Source organism: Chanos chanos, chromosome 5 (genome assembly GCF_902362185.1).
Source record: "Chanos chanos chromosome 5, fChaCha1.1, whole genome shotgun sequence".
Classification (NCBI taxonomy): Eukaryota; Metazoa; Chordata; class Actinopteri; order Gonorynchiformes; family Chanidae; genus Chanos; species Chanos chanos.
In genome coordinates, this window is record NC_044499.1 from 8,286,808 (window position 1) to 8,304,566 (window position 17,759).

A 17,759-nucleotide genomic window follows, 5' to 3' on the forward strand; every position below is an offset into this window, starting at 1 on the left:
CATATTCACTTAGCCATAGCCATTCATAAAATATTCATTTAAATACAATGATTTGAAGGGCTAAAGAACGCATTTGCACATATACTGATCTAGGAAAGCTGCTAATCTGGTACGATGTTTAAAATATCTGAATATTTAGAATATATAAATAATGTTTACATATTTGTATGTTTTTCTTTAAAAAGATTCTAGAATGATTAAACTGTTCATTTTTTGTGAATGTGTCTGAATGAAATAACATTCTTGTTTAACATGTGCATTGTTTAACATGTGCATTGTGACTTCACATAGACATGACAGTCAGAAACCCTACAGTGACAGTCTACCCCGGAGCCATGCCAGAGCGGGACAGTAAGGCCATTTTACTGTGCCGGGCCAGGGACATGTTCCCAGATCTGGTTAGATTTGAATGGAAGATGAAGAGACAGAATGGTACGTGGGCTGATGTGCCAGTGGCAGATAGGGAACTTCTGGAGCAGTGGAACGAAGGTCCTGAAACCAGTGTCACCAGTATGATGATCATCAGTAAACAAATGGCTGGCGCCAACCGGTTCTGTTGCACCGTGATTCATGAGAAGTCCAGTGAGGTTAATGGTAAAGTAACTAAATAGACTTTGACTGTTTTTCTTCTTTTAAAATCATAACATTTTAGACATTAGCCTGTGGCTTGCGTAAAAGAAAATGATATGTTTTCATGTTTTTTTGTTTTTTTTTTAAAATGCACTAAGACAAGAAAAGCATTCTCAGAGTAGAGCATATTCTGGAGATTTCCAGTAACTTGTCTTTAGAGTGTTATATAATGTCAAATGCAGAAGAAAATCTCTATGTTAGACTACATATTTTACTTAACGATGCCATTTAAAAATATTCAGCTAAAACGATCTCAGAATCCAAGATATACTAATACAACTAATAAAACAAAAAGCAATAATACATGTCTAACATCTCTCTTTTGCAGAACTGTTTAGGCGTAAAAGCAAGCTGTATCTGGCCATTTTGGGCTACACTATGATGTTTTTGAGGAGCATTTTGTATACCTGTTTGGTTGTCTTCCTGCTGTACAAGAGGAGGAGTGGATGTAAGTTATGTCTCAGGAGAAAAACTCCCTGATCAGTTTCCCAGTGAATGAATGCACTGATAAGAGAGTAGAATTGTGTTGAAAACATACAAGGAGTTTATGTCACAGTATTTTTCAGTGCTTTCCTCATTTGTGGGAGGCTTTTATGGCTTAAAGTCACTCTATTTCTTATACATCTATGTTGCAACCTGAGAGAATAAAAAGTAATCTGATGTACACCAGTTGAGAGTGATATTATCAGTTTTCATGTATCATCAGTTTTGTTTCTCTTTACATTCCTGTGAACAGCCTGTCTATCCTAAATAAAATGATCTCCTTCAATTCTCTACATGAAGATGCATGTCATTTTTCAGAAACTATCGATTAAAATATCAGTGTGGGAAATTCAGTAAGACAAAATAGTTAAATCCTAATAAAGGTCTATTGTGTACATTTTCTGGATTGAAAAAACATGAGAGAAGTCTAAATTCAAATAATTTAAAAGAAAAAACACTTGTGCATCATGAATTTCATTTAAATACAGATGCATAATAAACGTTTAAAAGCGTTTAAAAAAATATGAGCATACTGAAAATACTAGATATTTTATTTATACAATAACAGCACAGAAGTCAGCAGTTAAAAAAAAAACACCTAAGTGACGAGGCAAGAGTGATCACTTCATTCAGCTCCATACCAATTTATATATTTATCATTAATTTATTTGAGAGCCAGGGCCAGTGCTGGATTGTTTCTAGAAATTCACTTACTGTGTTCTTTAATTGAGTATCTTATTTCTATCTTATTACTTTCACTGAAAGTAAGAGTTGGGAAAAAACATTAAAAGGCTCTTCCTCTTAAGGGTGTGACAATGTTATTTTAACAAATCAAAAGTCATCTACAACTGATGTAATTACATTTGTTAAACCAGCTACCTTTTTAGAATAGTAACCTATAAAAATAACAAGTGCGATTTGATCTGTGATATGGTTTTACAGGCAAAATCAGTAGTTTAAGATAGACACTGCTAATGTCATAATTATCAAAGAGCTCTTACACTGTTCATTTCTCATATATTTCTATTGTGCATATTGCATATGCCAAGCTCTTAGGACATAAGGACTTTTTTTTTTTCAACGACGGGTTTACTAATGTACATTTTGTTCGAATATATGCACGAAAACTTCAGAAAGCACTTCTAAAACAGCTATTGCGATGGAAACCATTGTGGTAAGATGCTGTGGTGAAAATGTCTGCAAACGTCTCTGTGGTGAAAATGTCTCTTTACTGGGAAAAAAAAACTGCAGCAGTTTAACCACAATTTGATTAGCTGATTATTTGTTAGAAGCGGCAGTGTTGCAGTCTTGCATTTGTCAAACTGTAATTTGTGGGTTGGCTTGTCTCAGCATCAGAGAATAACATGTTCCTTACTTATATTCGCAGCGTTTTAAAGCACCAACAATATGACTGTGGAGAGGAACAAAAGATCAAGTTTTACTAAATGATAACTTCTCAAAATCGACGTGCGTCTGCAATACTGATTTATATCGTAAGAGAAAAGTATGCTACGTTTTCTCTTATCTATGTATCTAGTCTACTTTCTGATGTTCCCAGATGTGAACTTCTTATTATGTAAATATATATCTCATTCATTTCGATCTTCTTCCGTAGAAAAATGAGGTTGTTTAATTTAATTTATTTCATTTTGTTGTAGTTCACTGCATATTTAGCGAGTAGCGAGCTACCCTGTGCGTGTTACAGCGCCCTCAAGCGTTCACGCCTATCGTGCGTTCTTGGCGATTACATTTGACGCAGAGAGCATGGGAAAATAACCTTCGACAACGTCAGTCCATTAAAAAAAATAGTTGGACTTTATTTAACTGTACATGCCCGCAAGACAGAGTACTTTCAAACTATTTTCACTTTCATATTTATCACTATCATTTTTAGCCTGTAAACTATGACACATTAATACAGCTTGCCTCTTTGGGCAACAACGGCGATAACAAAACGGACAGTATCCGTCAAGAAATCCACCGAGGAGAAACTTGTGCTTCCCTGCTGGAGAATTTTCAGATAGTCTTGTTGAATCTATGACTGGCAATTCGTTTTTTATTTTACTTTTAACACCTTAATAGGATTTGAACCATTACCTTGGTACGAAGCTCACAGACTGATGCACTGTCAACGTCACAGTTCTAATCTGTGAACGTCCGTGAACTTGGAGGTGCATGTAAAACAGCACAGTGCCGGCCTTGCTGAGAGACTCTCTACTTGTGTTTGTCAGCAATGAAAGAGTTATGGGTTTTAACATTATTCCTTGGTGAGAACTGCTACGTTTCACTTAAGTTTCAAGTTTCCACGCTTTCCCTGTTCTGTAAATGTATCTATATATTTCTGATATATATATTTTTGATCGTAAGTCATTTGATTTTATCGAAACAAGACAAACTCACTGAATTGATCTCTTTCTGTTCTCAGGTGGTACAATGGCACAAATTAAGCATTCCGAAGAGTACCAGATAGTCAAACCGGGGAAAAGCGCATTAATATCTTGTGATGTCGATTCGTCTTATCCCCTGTCTTCCAGGGCATTACACTGGTACAAGGGCAAACAGGGGGGAGCGCTTCAGAGAATCCTGTATTTTGAAGCTGGGTCAGGAACAGCGCGGATAGACCCCGGCTTTACAATCAAACATGCCGCATCGGTAAATGGACAGAATTCTGCTCTCACTATATGGGGTGCAACAAGCGATGATGAGGCAACGTACTTCTGTGCCATCTGGACTGGTGTCACAGTGTTGAATATTAGCGAACAGCAGCACAAAAACTTAGCATCGGAAAAAAACTGAAACACAATCCACTTTTGCATAGAAAACCAACACGATATGTATGATTTGTCCTCAATAACAGTCACTTCAGTCAAGTGAGTTCGGGTGAACATCAAATCACAAACTCTCAGTCCTAAAATTGGAAGTATCAGCACTGCTACATTTTCAGTGATCTGGAATAGTCCGTCAGGGGCGCAACACAACTATATAATTTCTAGTCAGACTGTGATTGCAAAATTTTACATACTGTGATATAAACACAACCCTTTCATACATCTATGTATAAATATAAAATATCAGTATTTCAACTGCAGCATAAAACATAATCAAAATTACCCAGGTTAGCTCCTTCAAGTGTGACTCCTGATTTCAGCCATTTCAGACCTCAGAGTTTTTATGCACCTCACTGCAATAACTGTTGCTAAAATAAGTTCAAAATTATACTGAGTGTAATAAAGTGTCAGAATGAGCATGTGTTTTGGTAACTCAAAATCAGTAAGGAATCTTCAACTTTGTGTCATTACAATGAACCCAATATTAAATTATTTTGGAATTGATCGTATTAGTTTCAATTCATTGTGTTTAAGTGTAAGCACTAAGCACATAATTACCATTAAAGCAAGATAGCATACAGATAGCAAAAATGTTTTTGATGAATCCTGATGCTTGACTGAATAAGTCTATACCTGGTGTTTCAAGCACTGTGCGCAGTAATTCACTACTGGTCCAGAAAGAGACAAAATTAATACTCTCAGAATTTGTTTAACACTGGCAAATTTGCTGTGAGACCAGAATTTGCTGTGTGAGACATTTTCTTTGTACAGCAAAACTGAAATTGTTTGTTACCATTTCTTTTGACAAAGGCTGAGCTCAAATGTCTGCCCCTTTCCTGCTGAGCACCTGGTCTGTCTCCAGTTACTCACCCACAAGGAGGATTTGAAACTCTTTTCCAGACTGGAGAGTTAAATTTCTCATATAGTAGTTTGAAACTGATTCACTGACTTTACCTCACAGCATTCATCCAAACACCAATTCAAAATTCAATTCAAAAGCCATGGCACATGTTTTGAACAGAATAAAAAGACAGCAGTCCTGAAGTCCTCATATACAAGTGATTGTACAGAATTGCTTACTTTCACTGTCCCAGGAGAAAAACTCTCTGATCCATTTCCTAATGAATAAAAGCACTGATTGAGGGTTTGACTGTGCTGAAAACATGCAAAGGATTTTTGGCCTAGTCTTTTTCAGTGTTTTCCTTGTTTGTGGGAGTCAGATTGGGGCCCTGTGCCACTCTGTTTCTCATACATGTACTTTGCTGACTGTGTTGGGAAAAAAAAGTCAGATTTATGCCAGTTCACACTAATATTGTCAGTCATGTGATACCAGCTTTATGTCTTTTTACTTTCATGAGAACAGCCTGTCTACTCTAAGTATAACGATCTTATACAGTCCTATTCACGAAGCTGTATGTCTTTTATCAATTAAAAATTTCAGTGAAAAAAAAAAAAATTAAACAGCTGTAGGGATTCAAACCATTGTGGTTGGGAACTGTGGAAAAACTTCTCTAAATGTTTCCATGGTGAAAATGTGGCAAAAACCTGCGGCATTTTAACCATTGGTTGATTATTTATTCAACAATGCAGCATTGTCCTTTCATGGCTAAAACTGATATTTTTGGGTTAGCAGGGAACAACACCTATTCTAGTATAAAATGGGTGTTCTTTATCCAGATTAAAATACAACGGCCCTGTTTGAAATAAACACCAACAAAATGAGTGTGGAAAGACAAAAATGGTGGAAGTTGGTTGGTCTGGCAGACAAAGAGCGCTGTGATGGGAAAAATCCACGAGCAGTGTGTATTTGTACATTTCTGTTCAAATTCACCGGATGAGATATTTGGGGCAGGTCTGACATACTTATTATAGTTAAGCCTATAGGCTACCATAAGAGACAAGTGGCTGCACTTTGTGTGTGTGTGTGTGTGTGTTCATCAACTTTACATAATCACCCAAAATATGGGCATCTGTGCACTTTATCTTCTATGGTTCGGTGATGTGAACTTCCCGTTGTTTAGACACTTACTCACTTCACTTCTGAGGTTCTTCCGTAGAAGAACTAAAAATTATGTATGGTTTACCATTCATGTGGAAGTACTCTGCACAGGCCAGCGGCGCCCTCATGCGTTCCCATTTACCGCGCCTGCCTAAATACATTGGATCTAAAGAGGATACCATAACCACATTCCATACGCATTTGCTGTGACTTTATTTACCTACATATGCCCTGAAGACAGACTATTTCGCTTCAAGACACAACACATTAAATGTTTTATCTAGGTGGTATGAGACATTAATTCGCCATGCCGCTTTTGGCAACGTCATGGATAACAAAACGGATATTGTTTGACAACGTGTGCCATGAGGAGAACTTTGTGTTTTACTTCTCTCACATTTTCAGATGATATTGAAAACGTCTTTTTGATTGAATGTTCAGTGTTAAGATTTGAGACATTGGCTTAAAGAGAAGCGCACATACTCTTGCACTGACAACGTCATCGTTCCTTTGAAGTCTGTGCGTATAAAAAAAACGCAGTGGCAGTCTCACTGAAAGACACCCGTTGTGTTAGCCATTCGCTATGCTAGTGTTATGGATTTTAACATTGCTGTTCGGTGAGAATTACTTTACAAGCTTACTAGCTTTTTATTTCAACTCTCTCTCTCTCTCTCTCTCTCTCTCTCTCTCTCTCTCTCTGTATAATCGCAAACAATTCAAACTCAGTGTACTTGTCTGTCTCTACTCATCTCTTCTCACAGGTTGTGTAAAGACACAAATTACGCACCCTAAAGAATGGTTGATTGTCAAACCTGCAAGAATCGCAAGAATATATTGTGACGTTGATGCATCCAGCTCCTTGTCTTCCAATGCATTACACTGGTATGTGGGGAAAAAAGGAGAAGCGTTTCAAAGGATCCTTCATTTTGAAGCTGGGTCATCAAAACCAAAGAAAGACACAGGCTTTGGTAACAGATATAGCGGATCGGTAACAAAGCAAAGATCTACTCTCACTATAATGAGTGTAACAAGCGACGACGAGGCAACGTACTTCTGTGCCATCTGGACTGACTACACAGTGTTGAATGTTGGAGAACATCAACACAAAAACGTAACTGCATAAAAAAATGAATTGTGATTCAGAATATGTGAGTTTCAAATGAAAGACATGTCAGTCAAGTGAATTCACGTGAAAATCAAATGATAAAATCACAATCTTTACATTTAAATCTATACACATTTTCAGTGATTTGGGAAAATCTGTCAGGAAAGTAACACTACTCTCTACTAGTTCTGGCCAAACTGTGATTACAAAATCTTACCATCCCTGAAATGAGCATAACCCTGTAAAATATCTGTATATTAAGGTCAGCACACAAACATTTTAGTTAAAAATTTAAATCAAACATAGAGAAAATTAGTTCAGTGTTAGTGCTTTTAGCCCCTCATTAAGAACTGTGAATATTGCTGAGGTCATAAGTTATACTGAGTGTAATATAGTCTGTCAGAATGTGTGTATGTTTTGTTTATTCAGTTTCAGCAGGGAATCCTATCATTACACATAACCTCGTATTCCAATAACTTAGGTGTGACCTTATTAGTTTTGAGTATGTCTGAGAGGCATATAAGCACATTATTCCCATGGAAGCAAGATTGCATACACAAATTAAGAATACTTTCAGTGAATACTGATGCTCAGTTGAACAAGCCAACACAAGTGTACAGTAAATTCACAGCTGGTCCAGACAGAAACAGCGTAAACCCTCTCAGACTTAATTTAACAGTGGTGAAATTGCTGTTTGAGATCAGTCACAAACAGATCGCACAAAGAGTCTGGTCTCATCATTTTTGTCTCCTCCCCTCATAGGTTTTCAGAGAAGCATAACACCCAATGTTTAAAAAACACAAAAATTAATAAGAGTCATGCATATCGTGCATCTGCCAACTCTTCTGATTTTTATTTTCTACACAAATACAGGTAAGCATATGTTTTGCTTGGTCTTGTTTTGCACCATTCTTTTATACCAGAAAGGTTTCTATACAGTTTTAAATTTCAAATAACCCAACAGAGAAATTGTAGATTTCATCGTAGATGTTCTTTTCTCCAGTGAATGGAGCTGCAGAGCTGAAGCAGACAGTCTCAGTATCCAGACCTGCACGCAAAACAGCTCTCATCGACTGCATATACTCATCTGGATGCTATGAATACATTCACTGGTACCAGAAAAAAGAGGGCGAACCTTTTAAGAGAGTTATGTACATGAAACTCACTGATGGAAGTCAAAAAAGTGATCCTGGTTATGGCGATTTTAAATCGGAGAAGTCAGGGTCTAATTTTATGCTGAAAATCCCAGATCTGCAGAGCCACCATGCAGCAACATACCATTGTGCCTGTTGGGATTACCACAGTAAGAAATACCATCAATGTTCTGCACAAAAACATTTAAAGCCACTCTCTACATATGAAACCCTGACCCTGTCTTAGTGAGCTGAGAGAGGATGGATCTGTGCTCATTTTGAAAATCTATCAGATTCAAACAAGAGATATTGAAAAACTGCTATTAGAATGAAACACAACGACTTTGAATATTTTTACGAACACTAAAACAGGTTGAATGTTAAGGGGAGGTGTATATCAATTAACACAGAGCAACTGGTGAGTCCCTGACTCTTTCAGAGGAATACTGATGAAGCTCATCCATGCATCACTCCTGATTTCAACTGTCATACTCCAGAGCTGACAATACATCAGAGTGCTATGATCTGAATATTTACACGTTAAAGGGAGAGAGAGCTACCAGTTATGGCCACAAAAAAACAAGGAAACATGACTCCATTAAAATAGTGCAGAGACAGTGATTAAAATCAGACAGAAAATCTGCAGCTCACATAGAACAATGGCTAATTTTCCATTTTCTCTGTTGTGATGCCAGGAGATGAAAAGTATACGCATTGTCTCTTCCTTTATTTAATTGTATGTTCCTCTTTCAGTCACATGGTGCTCTGTTTTGGATGTCTGCCAACCGTAGTGCAAAATGATCATGAGTATCTTTCTTTCTTTCAACCCTGAAAACAGACAAACCACACAAAGCAACCTTAACTCCACCTCAGGAAATTACAACAGAGGCTTTTAGAAGTTATTTGCTTATACTGGCGTTCATTGACATTCCTGCAACAATACAGGAACTGATTTTATTAAGAAAGATTCAGCTTGGATGTTTCAAACTTATGAAGTGTGCAAAACAACATTTCAAAGTTGTTCTACATTGATTATCAAAGAAGAGGGGATGTTTAACAGCTTATATGCTGTTTATTGTTTTGTTTGTCTGTTTTGCTGTCATGATACACGCACCAACTTTTATTTAAATGGTTTAGGAAATTCTGATTCAAGTACAAATCCTTGTACGATGAATTACCTAAGCTATTTGTATGTTTTTCTACCCCCATTTTATGTTTATTCTGACTGTAAAGATGGAAGTGATTTGAATGATAAACAAACCATTACATACCCATTTACACTGATACATATTTGTACTGATTTTGCAAAGATCCCATGCTTGGAGTTGGGACATATCTTTGGCACAGAATGTTACTTCAAAATCATTTTAAATATGAGTTTATAAAACCAAGCCAAACTGAACAAGTTGTATTACAATGTAGGTTTCTTTCTGTAAGACGTTTAAACTGAATTTTTGATTACATTTTCCCTGTCACTGTTATATTTTTAACTAACGAATTTTTAAGTGAGTAAATTAATTATCTTAAACCCTCTCCACCTTTAACTGCTGACTGTGAAAACCATTTGTGCTGAATTCTAGTCACAGACAGATGGGACAAAGCAATGGGTAAGGACTTTACTGTAACCTCCCCTCCCTGAGAGATATAGAGAAACTCCCAAGTCACTATGAGGCACAATGCAACCTCAAGAAGTAAGAGCTACCATGCATCTCCTATCCATTTCACTAGCTTTGTTGCTTACTTTTCATGTAAACACAGGTAAGCCCATATTTTCTGTTCAGCACTCCATTTAGACCATCTGAAGATCTTCATATCATGGAGACACCATGTAGTAAATTATATTATGTCTACACATCAATACATGGGCCACTACTGGTTATAGTTACTGATATTCAGATCATTTACAATTCAGCTTTTGATTTATGTCTTAATATTCCAGTCACCTTTGGGACTGCAACTGGAAGGTTCATACTATTTGTATTTAAAATGTTTGTATTGTTTACTCTTGTAACCGTAGAGCATGTTCTTTTTTTCTTCAGTTAACGGAGCCGCAGATCTACAACAGAAGATGACAGTGACCAGATCCACTGGCAAAACAGCTCTCATCGAATGTGTATACACATCTAACTGTCGCTTTTACATTCACTGGTATCAGAAAACAGAAAACGAAGCCTTCAAGAGAATTCAGTATATCGACATCAGTGATGGAACTCCAAAAAACGATCCTGGTCATGATGACCTGAAAGCAGAGAAAAGAGGATCCAATATGGTTTTGCTGAAAATACCAGATTTAAAGACTCAGCATTCGGCCACATACTATTGTGCCTGCTGGATCACAGGTGGCACAGCAGCATCTGCTATGAACTGTCTGCACAATAACATAGTCACACACTAAGTGGGAAAGCAGAACTCAGCCTCAGAAAGTTATATAAACCAATCATATATGACGGCTCATTCAGGAAGCAGGAAGCATTCCCTATCTGTGGGCTTCCGCATTCTGAAAGTCCATTTGTGTACCTCACTGGGGGTCTCATTTTTTTTACTGGGAATGTTGCACACATGATAAGCTATTAGCAAAACAACAACAACAACAACAACAAATCAACAAACCAAACACTTTGTTACACTGTACAACACCATACAAACTCTATACATCTATTAAAATATTCCCAGGTCTCATGTTGACCTGTCTCCACACATAACTGCCAACATTGGAGGAGATGAGGGGGCCAGCCTGAAACAGACTTTGGCAGCAATAAATGGTGTACGCTTGAGAATGGTGGATATTCAAGTGTTCACAGAAACATAGAGAAACACTGAACAGATGGCCCATGAATCTGTAAATTTCTGGAACTTAGTTCCATGACTTTTTTTAGCATCTCCTTTTTGAGCATGTTTCCTCAGATTCACCCCATACAGCAAAATTACAATGATTCTTCACACAGGGATAACAGTTTAACCCTTAATGACACAGATCAGGGTCCGTGTTTATCTATCAGCAAACAGGTATCCCAGTATAAGGTATAAGACATAAGTTTGCATAACACATTGGTGGTCAACCAGCTGGACATTGCTGCCTGCCACACCTCCACTGGTGCCTTATCATACTTATCTGAGATGCCAGACCAAACAGCTCTGTGCGGCCTATTTGTGTCATCGGCTGGGGACCACCAGTCATTGATGTTTTGTTCCTTTAACCCCAGTATATCTCCTGGTGGTGGAGCGATGGCAAAGGTTTCCCCCTGCCACCCCTGCTAATGCCCTAGGTGTTGCTCGGCCCCCAACTCCTATGCTTCCTCCTGAGTCACAACCAGAACCTGCCTTTCTCTGCCTCCTCAGCCGGCTCATTGACGGCTTTTCAATGTTCTGCTCCTGTGACACCCATGTCACGGAGCAGTCGATAGATTGAGGAGTTGACGAAACCCCAACATCCCACCCCCACAGGATACATAAGAGACCTTCAGTCAGCTTCCCTGCACTCGGCAACCAGGTCAGAATACTTAGCTGATTTCCACTCGTGGGTAGCCTCCAGCCCCTCCTCACATGGGACAGTGAGCTCCACTAGCAGGACATTCTTGCTGACCACAGACCACAAACAACATCACGATGTCACGCTGCCTCCCGAGGTCAACTCTCATGTTCCATTCCTTGCTGGGTTAGAGGAGTCTTGCTGTACCTCTCCGGCAGGGGGCTGTGGTGCTCTCTCCAGACCTAGCAAACTGGATGGAGTGGATGGACTTGGCTTGAGCGGGTGGCCTGCTGTTTGTGTCCCGCCTGTGTGTATCTACCCCCTCCGCCAGCTTCCTCAGCACTGGCTCATGCAGCCATCTGTAGCACCCTTGGGACAACGCTGTTTTGCATCCCAACAAGATATGTTGGAGGCTAGTGTTGGGGGTGTCACAAAGGGTTAAGTTTAGGCTCCTCAATGCCAAAACATTGGTGGAGGTTTCAAGGACAAGCTAAGGTGTCATCTTCCACAGATCGGACCATGAAAAATGGCCTGTCCATAAGTACTTCCTATGTTGTCCAGCCTTGCTGCCGGCCTTGGGACACCGCTTTGATCTTGATCTAGCGTCCCTGCTCAGCCCTTGTCACTTCTGCCACCACGATGGCTTTCCTCTCTTCTTTGTTGGCCTTCAGCCAGATAAGGAGGGCCTTGCCTCATCTAAGGCCTGCTTGTCCCTCCTGGACTCTGCCGACAACCTCGCAATGCTGCAGCCTGCTGATTGCAAGGTTGACCTCTTCCTGCACTTTCCACTCCTTCCTGGTTCGTACATGGATACCCGATGCTCTAACCAGTTGGTTGGTGGACTCCCTCAGTTCCAGAACTAGCTGTGCCTTCTCCTGCTTGTATCCGAAGCTGATGGATCGCAGTGGGAGATGCAGCGTGTTCCTACCAAGGAAGACTACGCCCATCCATTTTGCTTGCATCAGCCCATCCATCTTGGTTGCAAAATCATTACAATTTGGAGTTCTTCTTTTCATTTCCCTTTAAACTTTCAAAGTTATGTATTTCATGTATTTGTTCTCATACTCTCTACCCTGTGGTTCTCCATTGTCCACAGCAAAAATTGGACCAGAACTCGTAAATAAGAGGAATGCTCTCTAAGGCCTTTTCCACTTCTACATGTCAGCATACCTTGAACTGTCAGAAAACCACTTCCACCTGTTCTGCTTAGCCCACCTTACAAACTGTATGTGTAATATCACATTATGACTGAAACTTTGTTGTTGTGGTGTATGGTCTTGAAGAATCTGCTTTAGCTTCAACACACTTCAACGTGAAAATAATGAAATAATTTTGTCTACACATTTCTCTGATATTATTTTCTGAATCGAAAGTGGTAAAGTGTATTGGAGATAAATGAAACATTTTTATGTCTGATGTAGGGATGTTATGAAGACATTAACAAAGCAGTCCCTGCCCATGTGAACTAAAGAGATGATACTCTGTGAATTTTTCTAGAGGTCACAAGCTCTGTAGGTATGAGTATACGCAGGATTTCTCATCTTTTCTAGGATCACAGGTAAAGGTTTCAGCACCATCTGCTCTTCAAGTTGTTTACTGGTAAATAAGTCAAAGAGGCAGAGGTCAAAACACAAATAAACAGGTCACAGGCGTAAGGCTGTCATCATCATCAGATAACAGACACAGTTTCAGCACAACAGAGAGTACAGGGATTTCAGAGTGTCAATGAAAACAGCACAAAACAGGCAAGAGCTGATACATGGGAGTACTTCCGGCCAACCACAATGACTCAGAAACTAATGAGAATGAGAGAATTTGCAAGGAACTCAGGGAAAACCAGGGAGTATATATAAACAGGAGAAAAAGCAAGTGCATATAATGACAAGATAATGAATCTTATTCTCCAGTTATGACTGGTGAAGCCAAGTGCTAATAAGTTTAGCTGGATGAGGAACATGACAAGTGCATGAGACCCTCAGTTTGGACTAAAAACTTTGTACATGTCCCATTGCAGTGACAGCCATGGACAAAGAGATAATGCCAGACAATGTATTTTCTTGAAGAGGGGCAATAGTGTATGTCTGGAATGAAGAATAATTAGTCACTGTTGCTGGGAGTTGCAAACTTGCTGTTTCAGAAGACAATTCCTCATGAAGGCAGTTATCGGTATCACGCCTGTCTCTGCTGGGTCTCTGCCAATCACAACAAAGAAATGACCTCAAACTACCTCTTCAGACACACTGATAGGCTACAAACAATACTGACAAAACCAAACTCCACCTCAGGAAACTGAGTTTAAGATCTGTGAAAAGCTCTGCGCTGGCTTATATTGATTAAAATCTTAAACAATCAAAAATTGGCATTCACCTGCATTCAAATTATTTTTGAAGAAAGATGTTTCTGAACATATATTTTCTTCTTAACTGTGTATTTCTAGGTAAGCACGATTTCTATTGTCTCAAGACGTATGTTGTGAGAAATAAATTATTTCAATTAAATCAACAATTAAATAAACGCAGTATTTTCTTTTCGTTACAGAAGTAGTGACTGGAGTCACCTTACATCAAGACCAAGTATCTTGGACAAGGAATATACGACAAATTGTGCGCTTTCCTTGTTCAGTAACTGATTTAACCACTGCATATGTTCACTGGTACCAACAGACAGATGATGGAGTCATTCGCAGAATACTCTACGGCAGTGAGAATTCCAACCCCACACGTGATGACAACCATCCTCAGGCACAGTTCTTTACTAAGGAGCGAAACAGCTACAACCTGATGATCAACAGCATAAAGCCAGAACATTCTGGCACTTATTACTGTGTCGCCTGGGACAGCCACAGTAACACAGATGTCACTGAAAGTCATTCACAAAACCCACAGCTGTGTGAGCAGCAGATGACAAGTAATAAAAATGCATGTTTCAGTGTTTTGTAGCTATTTCTAAAATATGATTTGATGGGTTAAACCTTCATTTTGATTTTAGTAATTTATAAAAAAAAATCATGTTCAGTAAAAACTGAATTTTCATTTAGTTTTTAAAAAGGGAAAAAGCCTTGTTTTAGTCAACGTGCAGCAACGGCCAAACTGACTTTATGTCAGTCCGATGCTGTTTATGAATTAGACGTTATATGAAGATAGAATGTGAAGTCACCGAGACAGGTGTTTGATTAATTACTCTCAGTCAGAAACTAAACATTCAGCGTCATACTCCTGTGCCTTCTGAATCTCTGCCAGCCCCATTTCCAGCCTGTTCACACTGATAGGCTACAAACCACAAAGAAAACTTAAGCTCCACCTCAGTCCACTCCTCTGGGAATAATCTGCTGACAGATCAGTGGAACAATTTTTTGTTTAGTCGTTTAAAGGCAGCAAATTTATGCAGTGCATGACATTTACTTAACTAATACCAATTTGAATGGGTTCATTGTGACACAACATGATGAGAAAAAACAGCATGTATCCATCAGTGTAGCTAAACTGACCCCCAGTAGTTCAAAACTGTGCATAAATACTGAAAACTCAATCACGAAATGTCATGCAAATGTCACTCAAAACTGAATTCTTAACCCTAATCCTGACCCAGACTTTACCTTATGTAGTGGAAGTATTTGATGATAGCTGGATGACTTTTCAGTTGAAACTGATAAAGTCTCTCTTCATGATTTATCTTTACAGTCAAGTTTCACGCAATTTTAATTCTAATTTTTTTTAAACAAACTGAGCATTAATGATGTGTTGATCTGGATCTCTGCCAAGCACAGAAGAAAAAAAATTCTAAGACATCAACAGCCTACAAACCACTCTGAAAACACAAACTCCACCTCAGGAAATGACATGTAGACTGTCTCAGACATATATAATTTATATTTGAGGGAAGAAAAAAACTGAAAACTAAAAACAGCATTTTTAAGTGTGCCTAGTAACTTTTCAAGAAAAAATGCTTCTGAACACATGCACTATTCTTCACTCTGTGTTTCTGGGTAAGATGTTTTCCCTTCTACTATAAATTCAGACAGCAGACAGAAGTAGAATAACTGAACTGTTTGTTTCCTTTTCACTACAGTTGTTGTTATGGGAGTTACATTGCAGCAAGAAAACTTGTCTTGGACAAAGAGAACAGGCAAAAGTGTGATATTCTCATGCAAAGTAACTGGTCTGGCTTCCAACAACTACGTCCACTGGTACCAAAAGAAAGACGGGGAAGGTTTCAGCAGAATTCTCTATGTTAATGCGGCCGGTAGCAGCATCACACCTGATAACAACCATCCTCAAAAAGATGACTTCACCTTTGAGAGAAAGCAAGACTTTTACAACCTGAAGATCAACAGAGTAAAGACAGAGCATTCTGCGACTTATTACTGTGTTGCCTGGGAAGGCCACAGTAACACAGATGTCATTAAGAGTCATTCATAAAACCCACTCCACAGTACAGACACAGTGGAGATCCCAGCAGCTGTGAACAGAAGACAAAATGAAATCTGAAGAGGACTGATAAAACTGCTCCATTTGGTTAAAGAGCTGGTTTTTCAGTTTGCTGGTTGAAGAACTGGGCTGACATTCAGTTCACAAACATTGATAGGCTTTCAGGCACACTGAAAATAGGGAAAGATAGGGTTGTTCCTGGACAAAGTGCCAATTGTTTCTGATATATCTGACTTTCCCAACATATTAATTACACTGGTCTTACAGGAAACAATTACATGTGGTCAGTGAAAGCTTAAATGAGCAAAACATTTTATTTACTTACTTACACATTACACATTAGTGTCCTGAACATGAAAAGCATCTAAATCTGGATGCATGTTTCTTTTACTCTCTGTTAGCTAGTGATCAACATGGCTATCCTATAGGACATTATATGTAGATGCACAGCCTACAGGTGTGTTTTGTCCTGCAGTTTACCCATTTTCCCCCAGGGGGAGACACTAGACATTAACTCTTTTCTCACTGCAATTAAAGGCCTCTTTCATGGTGTTGTAATTACATTATTTAATGATGTTTAATGTATCATTTAATTCACTATGAATTAATACACACACACACATACTGTATAGATAGATAGATAGTTTGTATTATATCACTTCACGGAAATAATTTTATAATCAAACATTACTGGGACATTAAATTGAATATATCACATATCTTTATTTAAAATGCCGGACAACACCTCAGGAAAATACTTTTGAGTCATCTATATTTTGTCTAATAATTAATGTATATTTATAAATTATTATATAATAACTTTGGTGCAATAAATGTCACTAGTATGATGATTGAGAACTTTGCTGAAAAAGATCCAGAAAGTTTGTTATACAAGTACATGCAGGCATTGGCACGTTTAGAGTTAAATCTCACAACGAACATAGCCGGATGTCTTTGCCGTCACCTGGATGGCCTTTAGATTTAAGTAATGAAAGGAATTAGGCTAATAGATCATAATTCGGCCAGCCACATGAAAAACAAATAATGCATTTCCCTATTTTCCTAGTTTTGTCTCAAACGTAAGTCTGATATTTTATTCGATTTGATTTGGATCGGTAATACAGAGCACATGCGCCAGTTGGAATAGGCCTACACTCGAAACATCATTTCATGTTAGTATTTTAACTTGGTTAAAATGTGCTGTCCTTTAAAGAACAGTGTGCTTTGTTTACATTACAGACATATCAAAGGGTCTGTTTGGTGGAGTTTTGCGATATCTCTTTTAAATACCTGTGGTTTAGCAGCATTTGCATTGTGCCACTGTACCTCAAGTCCTCCTCAAGAAATGACAAGTAGAAGGTCCCAGAAAGGGCTCGATTACATTGAAAGTCAATTGAAGAATATTAAAAACAGCTCATCCAAAATATACACACTGGACCAAGGATAAAGGCAAAAGTGTGTCCTTTCCATGCAAAGTTGACGGTTTAGACTCTAGCAACTACGTCCACTGGTACCAAAAGAAAGATGGGGAAGCTTTTAAGAGAATCCTCTATATTAATCAAGCTGGTAGCAGCCTCACACCTGATGAGAACCATCCCCAAAAAAATGACTTTACAGCTGTGAAAAAGGGAGATGACTACACTCTGAAGATCGGCAGCATAAAGGAAGATCATTCTGCGACTTAT

At 38.5% G+C, this 17,759-nt stretch overlaps 1 protein-coding gene across 1 annotated transcript in view; it reads left to right on the forward strand.

Moving 5' to 3' along the window:
- The first annotated feature begins 8,032 nt into the window (after positions 1-8,032).
- Positions 8,033-17,759, forward strand: part of LOC115812095 (immunoglobulin lambda-1 light chain-like) — a 107,227-nt gene continuing 97,500 nt past the window's right edge. Inside the window, exons 1-2 of the mRNA XM_030774582.1 lie at positions 8,033-8,348; positions 10,218-10,525. Coding sequence (XP_030630442.1) covers positions 8,033-8,348; positions 10,218-10,525 — 624 coding nt within the window. The remainder of the gene's footprint in view (positions 8,349-10,217; positions 10,526-17,759) is intronic.